This window comes from Vicugna pacos, chromosome 4 (genome assembly GCF_048564905.1).
Source record: "Vicugna pacos chromosome 4, VicPac4, whole genome shotgun sequence".
In the NCBI taxonomy this organism is placed as follows: Eukaryota; Metazoa; Chordata; class Mammalia; order Artiodactyla; family Camelidae; genus Vicugna; species Vicugna pacos.
In genome coordinates, this window is record NC_132990.1 from 76,755,332 (window position 1) to 76,771,320 (window position 15,989).

The 15,989-nt window shown below is 56.9% G+C and overlaps 1 protein-coding gene across 1 annotated transcript; it reads left to right on the plus strand.

Moving 5' to 3' along the window:
• Positions 1-3,303: 3,303 nt before the first annotated feature.
• Positions 3,304-12,324, plus strand: GFI1B (growth factor independent 1B transcriptional repressor). Its single transcript, XM_006216593.4, has 7 exons — positions 3,304-3,381; positions 7,693-7,812; positions 8,263-8,400; positions 8,823-9,094; positions 9,654-9,791; positions 10,713-10,878; positions 11,551-12,324. Exons 2-7 carry the CDS (start codon positions 7,713-7,715, stop codon positions 11,727-11,729), a joined length of 993 nt encoding a protein of 330 aa, XP_006216655.1. The 5' UTR covers positions 3,304-3,381; positions 7,693-7,712; the 3' UTR covers positions 11,730-12,324.
• Positions 12,325-15,989: the final 3,665 nt, after the last annotated feature.

Here is a 15,989-nt window from a genome sequence, read left to right on the forward strand (position 1 = left end):
CAGTTATGTCAGGGCTTCCTGTCGCCAAACTTGTTTTCTTTATGAGGGAAACATAATCTCTCCAGCACTGGGCTGGAGGGTCATGCAAATCAGCATAACAGTGCTCTGTTCTGTGAATTCTCCTCTTATGCAAAACCTCCTGAAATAAACCAGCCGGAGGAGGAGGCTCGGGTGGGGGGGGGGCAGAGGAGGAGGAAGGAGGAGGTGAGGGCTGAGGGGTGGGGCTCCAGGTCCCAGCCTGGCCATCCCAGCTTTCCCGCAGGTGCTGGCACACCTGGAGGGCCTCCCCTGGCTTCCTCCACAGCCACCAGATGGCAGCACACGCGGGCCCTGGGACAGGAGCACAGGCTGCCAGGGGGCCTGAGCCGCCGAGGGTCGGGGAAGCGGGCAGCCATCATGCTCAGTACCACGCCCGCTGCTCCTCACCTGTCCTAGGGTCACGTTGGGGGAAGCGTGAGTTTGACTTTTTTTCTCAACAGCGACCTCTGCAAGGACAAGCGAGGCCACTCTAAAAGCGGTCTAGGGGAGCGAGTCCAGGGCTTTGCAGCGGAACGTCCCGCCCCAGGCTGGGGATGCTGAGCTTGGGGAGGGAGCAAGCGAGGGCAGGAAAGGAAGAGGGGGAGGAAGGAAAGAAAGGGAAGGAGGGAGGAAGGAAGGAAGGAAAGAAAGGAGCAAGGAATGAAGGAAGGAAAACTTTCTGAGTCCTCTACCCAAAATCGGGTTTATAAGTAAATGTTTTGTTTTAACTTTAATTTTTAAAATTTAATAATTTAGCCATTATTTTTTCTATCTACATGTTATTAAAAGTTTCCAGAGAGAAAGAGTGCTGCTCCAGGAGCAGAGGATTGGACAGGAGAATGGAGAGTCGTGAGTCCTGGAAAGCTTTGATAAGCAAATACGGCCCAGCACTCTCGCCCTCCCTCTATTGGCTGTTCCTTCACCGCCAGATTTTGACACAAATAATCAGATTGAAAATCAGGGAGGGGAACAGAAGAGGAAAAAAAAAAAAACAGAGAGAGAGAGAGGGGGGAAAAAAAAGGAGAAGTATCTATTTGTGCAGAGAGTCACGAAGTTGACCGGGTGGCGCATATCCCCAGAGGGAGGCAGCGAGGTTCCTACCGCGGGACACGCGAGCTGGGACAGGTGAGTGCCCACAGGACGCCCCTGCCTCTTCTTTCTAAATTTGCATGTCTGACTTAGATTGCTTCCAAGCAGGTTCCCTGGTCCCCTTGGCAGTCCTAGGAAGAATAAGGTGGGCTGGACGGATCTCTTTTATGGAATGTGACTTTCAGCCCTTGAACTCGGAGAAGAGTGGTAAGGAGTTAGTCTTATCTGAGATGCTGCGAGCCCGTGGAGGAGTTACCGTCCGCCACCTGGGCATGGACAGCCTTCCAAGACTCGATTTTAGGCTGATGGATGTCACCTACCTGCACGATGCCATATCTACATCCCAGGGTCTGGGCGGGTGAGGCACGACACACGTGGAGTTGGTTCAGGCACAACTGGTTCTGTCCCCAGGGCACCCTGAGCTTTTCTTTGGCTGTGAAATGAGCGGGGCTGAGAACGCTGAAGGAGGTTGGCGCTCCAGCATCCCGCAGTCCCAGGCGACCTTCACCGATGTTCCTGGGACACTCTGAGAAAGAGGTGCCTCTCACCCACAGTCTGTCCTACAGAGCTCTCTACCGAGGGGAAGCGGGGGTTGCCAGCTCCACCGCACTCCCCCCAGCCTCCAGGAACAAGAGATGGGGAGGTGGTGCTGCTTAATTTTGACAAAAAAGCCAAGTTAGAGTCTGGGCATCCGGGCAGAAGTGCTTGCCCTGAAGTCGGGCTTCTTAAGGAGGCATTCCACAGCATCACGGCTGGTATGTGCCTGTGTACATTTTTCTGGGGAGAAAGTTCACAGCTTTCATGAGATGCTTTGGAGGGGTGCAAGTTAATTTGTAGTCTCTGGACATGGATCTGGTAGAAGCTAGCTGGGCTGCACCCGCCCATCTGGGCTTACTCGTCTGCGTGGTTCTTAGTGGGCGGTGGGCAGACGGCAGCAGTCTTTGTGAGGTGGCAAGTTTCTTGTCCTCAGAGGTGGTGCAGGAGGGACTCTTTGCATAAGGAAGATGTGTGAGGTTTCCTTCCACCCAGATCTGAGGGTCGCTCTGCCGGTTTCCCTGCAGGTAGTTCTCAGGGACAGCCAGAGAGCTGTGCCTGGATTAGGTTTGATGGAGACACCCAGAACCAGTGCAGACCACTTTCTGGGGGCTCTCAGGAGAGCGGGGGTGGGGTGAGGGGTCCCACTGGGGAGCACAAGGTCTCCCGAAGGCTGGGGGGCCAGATCGCACCCCGACCCCGGGAAGACTAGCCGGATGCCATGTGGTACCTCGCAACTTCCCCGCCCCCTCAGAAACGGCAGAAAACCTACCCTTCTCAGGCTAGATGGAGGTTTTCGTTCCTTTGTTTCCAGAAATTCAAACCAATGGGAGCTGCTTTAGTCTTTGATTCAGAGATGCTCAGAAAATGTTTTATTCATTCTTTTTAAGATTTTTATTGAGGTTAAAATATACATAATATGAAGTTGACCGTTTTAACCATTTTTAAGTGGATGGCCCAGTGGCATTAAATACTTTCACATTGTTGTGCTACCGTCACCACTGTCCATTCACAGAACTTTGTTCATCTTGCAAAAATCTGAAGCTCTGTCCCCTTTAAACATTCGCTGCCAATTCTCCACCCCGCCCGCAGCCCCTGGCCCCCATCATCCTACTCTCTGTCTCTGAATCTGACCCCTCCAGGTAACTCACATAAGCAGAATCATACAGCACCTGTCCTTCTGGGTCTGGCTCAATTTCGAGAGGCACAATGTCCTCAGGGTTCATCCACGTTGGAGCCTATGTCAGGATCTCCTTCCTTCTGAGGACCGAATACTATTCCATTGCTATGTGTATGCTACGTTTTGTTTATCCACTCATCCAGCAGCGGGCACGCAGGTTGTAAATCCCACCTTTTGGCTATTGTGAATAATGCTGCTATAAACATGGGTGTACAAACATCAAGTGCCTGCTTTCAGTTCTTTTGGGTACAGACCTAGAAGTGGATTCGCCCATTTCTGATATTGCCTTCTGTGAACTTAGGAGGAGAACTGCTTCCAACTTTCAAATAAAAACAATGACCACTCTGTGCTGGGACCCCTAGAGCTACCCGCGCTTGCTTCCCCCCGACTCCTAGACGGAAAGGATGTCTTTTCTGATTGTTTGTTTGTGTTTCCCCTTGAGTCACGTCTTTAAACAGAAAGGAAGTCCAAAGGGTCCTCTGCAGCAGACTCTGAGAAACAGCGGCGTCTTACCCAACCCTCCCAAAAAGGGAACCCGAGTGATGAGTTTCTTAGTCAAGGTGGGTCGGTCCTGTGCTAAAATCAACGAACCCAGCTTGGGATTTTAGAGCAAAAGGGAAGTTTAGAAATCTTAGTCCAACCGTCCCTGTTGAGAGATAGGAAAACCAAGCCCCAGGTTGGCAGCTGACCTGGTCCCGTTCAAGGTCACAGAACTTGACTCGGCCCCCGGGAGACACGAGGCGCCTGTTGCTGGGAAGTCACAGGCCTGCTGCTCTGACTCCATGTGGAAGCTGGGGCGCAGGGCTGTTCCCCCACCTCCTTCAGAAGCACTGGCCGAGATTCTGACTCAGGGTCAGGGGACCCTCTGTCAAGATTGGGGTTTTTTGAAGAGATCTTAACAGTGAGGTTCTTTCCGGAGGCCCGATACCATCGAGGCCACTGTTTTATGAAGAAATCTTGGGCTTCTTTCACAATCTCTGCTCTGAGCTCTTTCTCAGAACAGGTTCGTGTGAATCAAAACGGTGTGGTTGTTAATTAACTGCAGGATAGGTGATTGGTTCCTGTTTTTTTTTTTTTTTTTAAACTCCACTAACAGGGGCCAAAAGGAAGTTCTCTGAGTGCGTTTGGCCACCACGGTGAGCTCGAAGGCTCGGCCAAGGGGTTGGCTGTGCCACTGTTACTTTGCCAGGTTCAGCAGAGAGAATGTGCCAGGGAGGGGCGGGGGGAGATTGGGGGCCCCAAGAAGCCGTCCTCCAGCAGGAGAGCCCCAGACCCTGGGACCCCCCCTTGCTCCCCTTGTGTGTGTCCTGAACCCTGGGGAGCCATTGCTGGGTTGTCACCCCAGCTTCCAATCAGCTGACTTCTGGAGTCTCCTCAGGTTCTGAGCCCAAGGGATCCCCGAAGCTTTCTAAAAGAAGTCTGTTCTCTTGCCTTCCCTCCACCCAGCACTGCTCAGGAGCCCAGTTGTGGCCTTCTGGGTTCCGGGAAAGGCCCAGCATCAAGGGAATTAGATTTTTTCCACCATCTTGCTCCACCAACAGGCCCTCCCCTTCCTGCTCCAGGCAGGCCATCTTCCTCGGGTGTTGAAAGGACCACAAATGAGGATGAGCAGAGCGCTGGGCCAGGAGCCAAGTCCTAGCAGGACAGGAGCGCCGGGCCTGGCTCTGCTGTGGGGCCCTGGACAGGCCACTTGCCTCTCTCCGTCTCGGTGCCCCCTACCCCCGTGACCCGGGAAGACAATCACTGCTTCCCTTGCCCAGGGGGTGGGGGTGTCAGATTCAATGACATTGTGCCCACCAGGGAGCTTTCCACCCTCTCCTGCTGTCCTCCTCGGCTTCTCGGCTCAGTTCCCTCTGCCCTGAACAAGTGCCCCACCGTGGCCTGTTGATCAAGGACATTGAGGCCTGGAGGGGCTAGACATCAGAGGCCAGCTTGGCCTCGCTCTGCCTTGGGATCCTGGGCCAGTCTCTAAGCCTCAGCGCCTCCTCTATAAAATGCTCACAGGTCAGGACTGAGGGAGCTAAGGCTTTGCAGATTGGGAGCAAGAAGTATTTCCTGGTATTCTAGCTCAGTGGATTTGTACATATATTTGTGTTGAAGTATAGTCAGTTCACAGTGTATGTCGGTCTGGTGTGCAGCACAATACTTCAGTCGAACACGAGCATACATACATTCATTTTCATGTTCTTTTTCACCATAAGCTAGTTCAGTGGTTTTAATTCCTACCTCTGGTTCTAGTTGATTTACTAATGAAATACTATGTTCAAAATAAATCGTCTTTGGATAGAAACACAGACCACAGCCCTGGAGGCTCCCCCACCTGCAGAACAAAAGGCCAGGGGAACCCAGCGCCACCCCCTCAGTCCTCTCCTAAAGTGTGGGGGTCTCCTCCTGCTCTGCCCAGGGTCTGGCCTCCTCAGGGGGCTCCAGAAGCCAAGGGTTAGAAGGGGGAAGGAAGGAGGGGATGGGGAGCCCTGCTGGGGGAGGGGGAGGAGGCGGGAGGAAGACTGTCCCTGGGAGATAAGGCCACCGCGGGCTGCTGCACATGCGGGGGAGGACAGCGGGCCAGCCAAGCCTGGTGAGGCCAAAATCTGACAGCTGGACGGGCCCCCAGAGCCTTCAGGTCCCACCCTCTCATTTCAGAGCCCAGAGGGGAGGCGCCTGGAGTGTGTCCGGGCTTGCAGAACGGGCCAGCTTTGGGCCAGGAGTTAAGGGTGCCACCAGACAGGGTGGGACTCGAGCAGTGCCTGCTTTCCAGAAGCCTCCTATCCCCTGGGCACCCCCGCAGCCCAGGCACCACACCAGGCCCTTACACACTGGTTTGTAATAAATAAAGGTCCTTTACTGCCCCAGCAGTCCCGGGAGTTTGGTTGTGTTCCCCAGTTAGCACACCTGGACACTGAGGCCTGTGTCAAGGAGGGCTGGGCCTGGGATTCCCCCGGGCAGGGTAGCCACGGCCCGAACTCCTGATCCCCCAGAGAGGCAGGCAAGTCTGGGTGCAGCTGGGGTGCCATTCTGTTTGCTCTGGGTCAGCTCCCTGGGGAAGGGGTGACTCCCCGGGGCTGCTCCCAAGGCAGAGCTCCAAGCTCTCTAATCTGCCTCCTCCCAGCCTGCTCCTTGGCCGTGACCTTATCGCCCAGGCCCTCGCTGTTGTTCAGAGCTGCGTGATCCCTTTCCCGCGCTTGGCCCTATCGCCCCTGCCGCCCTGCCTGGTGGCTGGGCTGGCCTGGGATGGGGACTCACTCCTCCTCTGAGGCCTGGGGAATGGCACTGGCTGAGTATGTCGTCTGAGCTTCTGCCGGGGTGTGGCGTGGGGGTGGGGAGCAGAGAGGACCACTGCAAGATGTTCTGTCTCCTGGGAGCACTCAAGAGAGCCTCATAATGAGCACAGGGCTGTGAATCATTTGGGGGGCAGGAGAGGGCTCTGCACGGAAGCCAGGAGGACCGGGTGGTCAGGCTGGTCCCGGCTCTGCTACTGCCCCACCCCGACCAGCGGGCTCGGTGAGGCGCCTGGGCCGGCATGCCCGGCACTTCGTCCTGGAGCTTGTGGACATTGGTCTCTTCCTCCTTGTGCACAAAATGGCCTCAGGCCTCCAGTGGGGTCCTCTCGGGCCTTGAGCCCCCCACAACCAACTCCAACTTTCCCCTCCACCCACACTGAGAGAGAAAAAGCCCCTCCTCCACCTCTAGGGACCAGACTCTGGACTGGGGCTGTGGACAAGGCACAGGCCTGCTCTGGCTGCATCAGCTCCCAGCTTGCACAATAACGTGGACTTGGCATTGAGGTGCCCCCTTCTTATTGCAGCCCACCTGCCAGGTCCCTCTCTGATAGGCACTGGGCACATAAAATGCACCGGCCGACACCACCAGCCTGGATGCCCACTGCACGGAAAGGGAATAGGTCCAGAGAGGTTAAGCCTGTGCCCCAAATTGCACAGCAGGTGAGCTGGGATCCTAACCCATGAGCATGTAACCCAAAAACCTGAGCTCAGACCACTTTCCACGGCCTCTGAATGCAAGTCCCACCGGGATGCAGATGTAGCTTGCTGGGTGCAGGGTCCACAGTGTGTCACAAATGGAGATACACCCACCCTTCCTCCTCTGCTCTCAGTGCAACTCAGGGCACACGGTGGGAACAAGCTGACCCTGGGGTTTTCTAGAAGTGGGTGTATTAGTTTCCTAGCAAGAGACTAGTGAGGCACATTAGGCTTTGTAACTGCTGTAACAAAGTGCCACAAACCGGGAGGCTTAACGCAACAGAAAGGTATTCTTTGAATATGAAAACAATTACATGTATGTATATGTATGCCTGAGACACTGTGCTGTACACCAAAAACTGACACATTGTAACTGACTGTACTTCAATTTAAAAAAAGGAAGGAGGGAAGGAAGGGAGGAAGGAAAGAAGGAAGGAAGGAAGGAAGGAAAGAAATGTATTCTTTGAGAATCCTGGAGTCTAGAAATCCAAAATCAAAGTGTCAGCAAAGTCAGCTCCTCCCACGGGTTCTGAGGGAGAGTCTGTTGCAGGCCTCTCCCCCAGCTCCTGCTGGTTGCCTTGTCCCTCCAATCCCTGTCACACTTCCACGTGGCTTTCATCCTGTGTGTTTCTATGACCAAATTTCCCTCTTCTTATGAGGACACTAGTCATATGGGATTTCTCCAAAGCCAGTGTGACCTCATCTTAACTTGATTGCATCTGCAAAGACTGTTTTCAAATAAAGTCACATTCACGGGTTCCAGGTGGACATGAACTTCTGGATGACACTATTCAACCCAGGACAGTGGATTCTGATTTTAGGAGGAGGTGCTAAAATACAGAGGAGTATGGTCCTCTTGTCTCTCCTAACTGTTCTCACCCTCTCGCCCTGCAGGTGTGGGGCACCTGCTGACAATGCCACGCTCCTTCCTGGTCAAGAGCAAGAAGGCTCACAGCTACCACCTGCCCCGCGCCCAGGAGGATGAGCCGCTCTGGCCTTCTGCCCTCGGCCCTGGTGAGTCAGAGCCCAGGCCAGGCTTCTGCTGCGCCCACCGGAACCCCCTGCCCCATGTGACAAAGATGAAGTAACATCCGACCTGATGTAGCCTCTCTTCCAAGTCTTTAAGCAGGAGGAGCTCAGCAAATGCTGGTTAAGTGAATGAGTAAATGCACCCATCTCTCCTGACCCCGTGGGGAGATGAGAGCACGCTGATTGGAGCTGGTCTTCAGTCACTGATGTGTGGCTCCTAATTGGTCAGCAGATCTAGGGCTGACGTCCGATACTCAGAAACTGAGACTGATCCAGGGGCTCTCCTCGGGGGTCTCCTCCTGGACTCCACCCTCTCCCACCATCCTGGGCAGAGCCCCTGAGTGTGAGCAGCAGTGGATGCCCCTCCTTCCCCCGACTCCCTCCAGACTTCCCGGAGCTGCAGCTGCTGATTCTGACGGTCTTGTCTCCCCACAGTGGCCGGGGACCAGGTCCTGAGCAACAACCCTGTCCTCGGCACCCTGTTCCCAAACCAGTGCCTGGACTGGACTGACCTCAAGCAGGAGCCAGAACCAGAGCTGGACCAGAGCTTGACCAGGATGGGCCCGGCCCCAGGTAGCCGCCTGGGCCTCCGGCCATTTCCCAGCGCGTGCGGCCATTCGCCAGCGAGCGCAAAGGGGCTGGAGGGTGGGTGGGCTTGTGGAAGCAGAGCCCCTTGGAGCTGTGGAGTCGGGGGGATCCAGGCTCTCGGGCTTCTGCCTGGATTCCTCCAGGCTGGGGAGCTCGTTCCCAGATGAGCTCTTCCGTGCGGTGGGGCGGAGGAACCAGCCGGCCAGGCTGGTGCACAGGGTGAGGCAGGCACTGCGCAGGGGCTGGGGCACATTTCTGGACCGAAAAGTGAGGCCCCAGACCCTCTCCGACAGTAAACAATCTGAGCTACACACCAAAGGCCTCGGCACGAGGTCACTGTGGGGGTGGCGGGGAACAAGTGCCCTGTTTTTCATGTCACCACCAGCCATCTGTCCCCCTCTCCACAGAGGGCCCTGTTTTGATGTCCCGACCCCAGGATGGGGACTTGCCATCCTCCGACTCACCCCCATTCTACAAGCCCAGCTTCTCCTGGGACACCTTGGCTTCATCCTATGGCCACAGCTACAGGCAGGCCCCCTCCACCATGCAGTCTGCCTTCTTGGAGCGCTCCGTCAGCCTGTACGGCAGCCCTCTGGTGCCCAGCGCCGAGCCGCCCTTGGACTTCAGCCTCCACTACTCCCCGGGCATGGACGCGTACCACTGCGTCAAGTGTAACAAGGTGAGTGAGGGTGTGCAGGTGGGCCGGCCTCCTCTCCTTGGGAGCTGGGAGTGTTCGTAGCGGGGTGCTCCCTGTGCTGTGGCTCTTGAGTCCTCTGGTAGCATCAAGGATTCACAATGTTCATCCTCATCACCATTCATTGAGCCTTGACCATGTGCTCAGACCTTTACTTAGCATTTGATACGCATGAGCCCTGGGAAGTGGAAGAAGGGCTAAAGTTCAGAGAGGTTGAGTCACTTGCCCAAGAGCACACAGCAAGTAGATCTCAGAACCAGAGTTCAAGCCTGGCTCTGGCCAACTGCTGGCTCTTAACCCCCAGGCAGTTCAGCCTCCAGAGATGGCCAGGAGTGGCCTTTCAGATTTCTGCTCCCAGACTCCATACAGGAAAGCCAGCCACAGAGAAGGAAAGAGACCTTCCCAGGACGCACAGCGCAGGCCAGCAGAATCGGTCATCCAGTGCTGCTGCCCCTGTCCGCCCATCTGGCTGAGCTGGGCGTGGAGGTGTGGTCCGGCTGCCTCTGTAGCCCCCGGGGGCCTCACATGTTGTCCCTGCCTGTAGGTGTTCTCCACCCCGCATGGGCTTGAAGTGCACGTCCGCCGCTCCCACAGCGGGACCCGGCCCTTCGCCTGTGACGTCTGCGGCAAAACCTTCGGCCATGCCGTGAGCCTGGAGCAGCACACGCATGTCCACTCCCAGGTGGGGATCTGGCCGAGTCCAGGACCCCCAGTTCCCACTCCTGCTCTCCGCTCCACCCAGGAAGCCTAGGGGACTGTGGCCAGTCTCTCTCCCTGCTCTGAGTGTGACAGATTGGGGGTCCCTGACCCTGCCTCCCCGATCTGGGTCTCTCCACCACCCGCCCTTAACACCTTTCAGTCCCTGATGGACCAAGTTGGCTTGATGTCCAATTGGAAGAGGCCTTTGGCTCGAGGGAGATTTGGGGGGCAGTGAGATATCTGTGATGCTCAGAAACAACCCTGCATCCTGGGCTGTCCGGGCAGGTGTCCGCACCTTTGAGGCCCTCAACTCTTAGAGTCAAGCTTAAACGTTCATCTCGCCCCGCTTAGCCCTGCCTGAGGCTGGAGTCCGTTCTCCAGGCTCCCATTCCGGGAACAGCACCTGAAACTGACCCGAGGTGCCAACACGTGGGTGAAAATAAAAGGTCAGGTGGAGAAGCAGGGAAGGATGGTGAGAACTTCTGTTTGGGAGCGTGAACCACGTGCCAGTGGCCAGCTCAGCTCTCGACCTCCAGTCCTCCCAGCGACCCTCTGAGGTCACAACTCGTCCTGTTCCAATGTACACTTGAGGAAACTGAGACTCAGGGAAGTTAAATGACTTGCTTACGGTCACATGGTGGGCAAGAGGCAGAGGCCGGAATGGGGCCCTAACCAAACCACAACGGAAACCCCCCAGGAGGCCACTCAGGCACCAGGCCTGAGGATGCGGGAATCAGGGTCCCAGGGTCCTGCTCCTCCGGGCTCCATCCTCGAGGCCACCCCAACGGAGTGTCCTGTTCCTCAGGGGATCCCGGCCAGGTCCAGTCCTGCGCCCAGCTTGGCAGTCCCGGGTCGCGAGGCCCCGCCTGTGCCTGACCCCCCGGGGCCTCGTTTCCTCCGGCAGGAGCGCAGCTTCGAGTGCCGAATGTGCGGCAAAGCCTTCAAGCGCTCGTCCACCCTGTCCACCCACCTGCTCATCCACTCGGACACGCGGCCCTACCCCTGCCAGTTCTGCGGCAAGCGCTTCCACCAGAAGTCGGACATGAAGAAGCACACCTACATCCACACTGGTGAGGACACGGGCCCTCGCTCTGCCCCAGCGCCCCTCGCCCGGCCCAGGTCCCTCCCACCCAGGCCCCCGCCAAGCCCACCAGGGCCCAGGCAGAGTCTATGGGCACCCCCACCTTTCACTATTAAAAGGTCCCGGCTTTAGAACGAGGGTGGGGTCAGGTTGCACAGCGGGGGCCACTCCCCTCCAACAGGAGGGCCAAGCCCTCTGTGATACTTTACGTATTAAAAAAATATGGGAAGGAAACAGCAGAATGTCAACACTGATGACCTGTGTTAGACACGAGAGCAGGAGGTGAATTTCCCCTCTGTTCATTCATTCTTCCATTTACTCATTCCTCCACTCATTCGCTCGCTTCCCACTCGGTCATCCGTCCATTCATCCCTCCCTCCGTGCGTTCGTTCCCTCCCCAGCCGTTACCCAGTGCCTCTGTTGTGCCCTGAGCCAGGTGCAGGGCTAACTGATAAACAGGGTGGATCCAGTCCCTGCCCCAGACAGGGAGTAAGTCACTGGAGGGTGATGGTCAGAGTGGTATTTTTCTTGTCTCCCTCTCCTAATTCTTTTCTCAAGTGAATGTGAAATAAAACATAGTAAGTTCTGGAGAACAAATCCAGGGCATTGGGGCAGCTGCGCTGGTCCAGACGGCCCTGACCCCATCCTTGCTGCCCCTCAGGTGAGAAACCACACAAGTGCCAGGTGTGCGGGAAGGCCTTCAGCCAGAGCTCCAACCTCATCACCCACAGCCGGAAGCACACAGGCTTCAAGCCCTTCAGCTGTGAGCTGTGCACCAAAGGCTTCCAGCGCAAGGTGGACCTGCGACGCCATCGCGAGAGCCAGCACAACCTCAAGTGAGGCTGCCCCCACTCCCGGCTCCTGGCCAGCCAGCCCCGAGAGCACGTCACCTGGAGGGAGGCCAGCCTCACACCCCCAGACGCCCAGTCTCCTGGAGGCAGCACTGGACGGGAATCTTCAAGCTTGTTTTGAGACTCACAAAATTGCTGTGTGACCTCGGGCAAGTCAGTTTCCCTCTCTGGACCAACATTTCTCCTGCTGCGAAGTGCAGCAGCCGGGCTGGGCCATTGCTGAGCTAATGTCTGCAGGTTTAACAGTTTGGTGTCTTCCCTGGGGTAGAGCCCTGGAGGCCAGAGTAGCCCCAGGGGGACAGAGGTGCCAAGAACAGACCGGAGCTGGGACCCACAGAGAGATCGCCCCACTCTGCCTGCTGCCCACTGGGATCTGGTCAGCTTGGGTTTCAGCAGGTCTCTTTCTGGCTGCCACGGATGGTCAGAGCTATCTCCTGCCCCAGTGGGAGCCTAGCACCCCTCTGCTTCCACCGACATGCTGGCTGCCCCCCACTTCTGACAAGTACTCAGGCCACTGGGGTTCCAGTTTTGCTGTCAAAACACAGGGCTGGGGAAACCAGCCATTATTGCTGTCAAAGCCTGTTCCTCTCAACTGCTGTAAATAAAAATGAAAACACAGATTTGCTTACCTTTGACCAGCATTTATTAAGTGCTTCCTGGGTGCAAGCTGTGCCGAGGGATGGCGGGGAGCCCTGAGAAACAGAGAAAGCCATGGAGTGGCTCAAAGACAAGTCAGGAGACGGGGACCCAGACCAAACTGCTTAGTGCTGGAACCAAGGCGTGAGACCCTTATGCTGAGACCGGGCAGGGGCAAGGTGGATGCGCTTGGGGGCTGTTTCCGTCTCCTGTGGCTATTATCACAAATGACCACAAGTGTGATGGCTTCGAACAACACACAGTTATCCTCTCACAGTCCTGGAGGTCAGAAATCCCAAGTGAGTGTCATGGGGCTAAAAGTCAAGGTGCTGGCAGGTCTGGCTCCTTCTGGAGGCTCCAGGGCAGAATGTGTTTCCTCACCTTTTGCAGCCTCTCGAGGCCACCTGCCTGCCTCAGCTTGTGGCTCTTCCTTCACCTTAAAAACGCGTCGCTCTGACCTGCTTCCATCCTCCCACCTCATTCTGCTGTGGGCCTCCTTGCCTCCCTCTTGTAAGGACCCTTGTGATGGCACGGAACCCCTGGATCATTCAGGGTAACCTCCCCATCTCAAGGTCCTTAATGAAATCCCCACAGGAGGCAGAATCGTTCCCCCAAAGATGATATCCGCGTCCTAATCCCTGGAACTTGTGCATGTTACACGGCCAGAGGGACTTTGCGGAGGTGATGAAGTTAAGCCCGGGGCTGGCCCCCACTAGCTGTGTGATTGCAGGCTGAGCCTCCTCCTCTGTGAAAGGTAACTGTAGCAGTCCCTCCCCGAGGCCCTGCGTGAACAGCAGTGAGCAGGGCCCAGCACATGGGAAGTGCCGCTAGGCCCTGAACGTATCCTCTAGAAGTCCTGCCCTTCCTGCAAGGCCTGCTCAAAAGCTGCCTCCTCCAGGAAGCCTTCCTAGGTCACTCCAGTTGGAAGGTCTTCTGCTTCTAAAACACTGAGCCCCTTGGGCTCCTGACTCACAGGTCAGGACCCACTGAAGCTGGGCTGGCAGTTATGTGTGGATAAGTTTCCCCTCGGCTAGTAGGAAGTCCCCCTGGGCTCTAGCCCCCGCCCGGCCCCCAGCAATGGGCACTTCTGAATGAGTCACTCTGGGGTACCGAGCTGGGCCCAGGGTTTCCATACATCATCTCTAACACATGCAGCCCTCTGCAAAGGAGGTGTCATCATCCCATCTTACAGAGCAGGTGACCGAGGCTCAGACAGGGTGGCCGTTTCCCCAAGGTCACACAGCGGGCAAGTGCAGAGCTGGGATTAGGATTCTGAGCCAAGTCTTCTTTGAGTCTCTGTTTACCCCTCCTCCCAACGACCCCTGCAGATGTTTCACCCCTGCAGATGTTTCCTCTTGTCCTCGCCTCTGCTGTGAATCTGGAGGGTTCCAAGGCTCCTTGGGGAATAGAAAAGCCATTCACTCCGAGGCTCAGGTTTTGGCTGGGCAGGACCCCAGGGTATACTTCATTCCAGAGCCCTTCCTGTTTACTTTAGCAAGAATTCCCCTAAACAAACCTGTCAGGTGTGCGGAGGGTGGGGTGGAGGCTCAGGATTTGCATACGGGGGTGGTCCGGCCTCCTCAGGCTTTCCTGTCCTGCAGGCCCCACTCTGGAAGTCAGAGGAAGACGGCCTCCGGCCTCCGGCAGGCAGCCAACCTACCAGAGCCATCAGAGCCTGGAGACCACCTGCTCCCACCCCTCCTCCTGTCCCCGGGGACCGTTAGCCCAGAGAGGGGAAGGGACTTGCCCAAAGCCACACAGCAAGGCCAGGCTCACCAGAGCTCCTGAACCTGGAGACACACATACACACGCACACACACACATATACACAGACACAGACACACACACACACACACACACACACAAGGAAGATCTACTTTGCATGCTCCTTGTTTGCTAAACAAAACCACACCAATACCAGGATTTCAGCCACTTCTGCAGCAGGGTGGGGCGAGGAAAAGCAGCCAGACAATGCGTCTTTCTTCTTTCTTCATCAGCTGAGGTTGGGACACCCGGATTTGCTGTGTCGTCGGCCCCTCCACTGAGTGCCCACACGATTGGGAGTGAGGGGCCCCCCCGCAGACTTGGAGCAGGGGACCTGGAGCCCCATTTACACATTGCAGAGAAAGGGGGCCAGTGCGTGGGCAGGTATCAGGGGCGTGAAACCTGCTTCATGGGAAGAGTCAGCGCTGGATGGAGGGGCCCAGCTTGGTGCTCCTCCAGCCCCAGAGGGGAGTCTTCAGGTTGTTGTCCTGAGCAGGGGAGCAACATCGCTGCCCCACCCCCACGCCCACCCCTCACCCAGCTGCAGGAACCCCGGGGCAGTGGCAGGAAGGATGGGCGGCACACGCAGAGCTTCTCCCTGGAGCTCCCTGAAGGTTGGCACCAGCCCACGAGACACTCCCGCCGTTGGGAGAGGAGGTCCCATCAAAGCCGCGTCTCCCTGGGGTGGGGGCGCCGGGGCTGCGCTCATCGCGCTGGGGGTGGGGGCCCGACTGGTAGTGCCGCGGGCGCTCCCTGGCTGCTGTCTGTGATTGGAGCGAGTCCAGTCTCCCCGTGCTCTGCCTCCCAGTCCGTTTCCACAACCTGCTGGTCTGAAAAGCCCAGCATCACAGTCACGGTGTGTAAACAGGGAAGCCCTGTCCAGCCTCTCACCGCACCGGGACTGGGCCAAGGGAGGGAAGGCGGTGGCCCCGGGCACGCATCCTGCTGGCAGCAATGTCCATCACACAGAATCCAGGTTTTCGGAGCCCGAGTCTAGTGGCCTTTCTACCAGGGCTGTGAGAGGATCGCACGACTCCCGGGGACCTTGTTCACGCAGAATACAGCCAGTGGTGGCCCCTGAGTTTGTACAGTGGGATGAGGGGCTGGCGTCCTTCTTGGACTGTGGCCCCCACCCCGCTGCTGAGGGCTGGGAGGGTGTGGATGGATCATGTGAGACGTCAGGACAGCACCCGTAAGCCGACCTGCAGCATCAATTTCCTCCACGATAAATAACAAGACCAATATCTTGATATTAAAACACATGGGTCACATTAGGGAGCAGAACTCAACATCTGAATTAATTTTCAGAACAAAGGTCCCGTCAGTGATGGCAGCTTCAGGTGACACCGCTGGGCCCCTGCCAGCCCCTGAGGGACACAGTGGGAGAGGCCCCACAGCCCTCACAGAGATCACTGGTAAGGATGGAAACGTGTCTCCCAGGGTCAGCCTGGGCACAGTGTGGCTGAGCTGGCTGCAGCCTGTCCCCGTCCACCACTGCCCAGAGCGGACTACACTCAAGGGACAGTGTGGGGAGTGGAAGAATGGAGGGTTCTCAATTATCTGGGAGAACAGGACCTATTCTGAAAGTTCCCTGGAGACCAAATGTGCCGCCTCCCATCACCTGAAGAATCAAGCCTGGCCATGGCCATGACCTAACTTGCCCAGCGCTGGATGGGCTCCCTGGTGTGGGCGCAGGCTAGGCCAGAGGATAAGAGCAGGCCGAAGAAAAGGGCAAGGGCTGTGATGAAGAAGCTGGACTGGCCACACGCCGTGGGGCAGAGCCTGGCACCGGCCGGGGGCAGCAGGAGGGCCCTGAGGCCCAGAGAAGTTTCTCAAGGCGCCCGAGCCA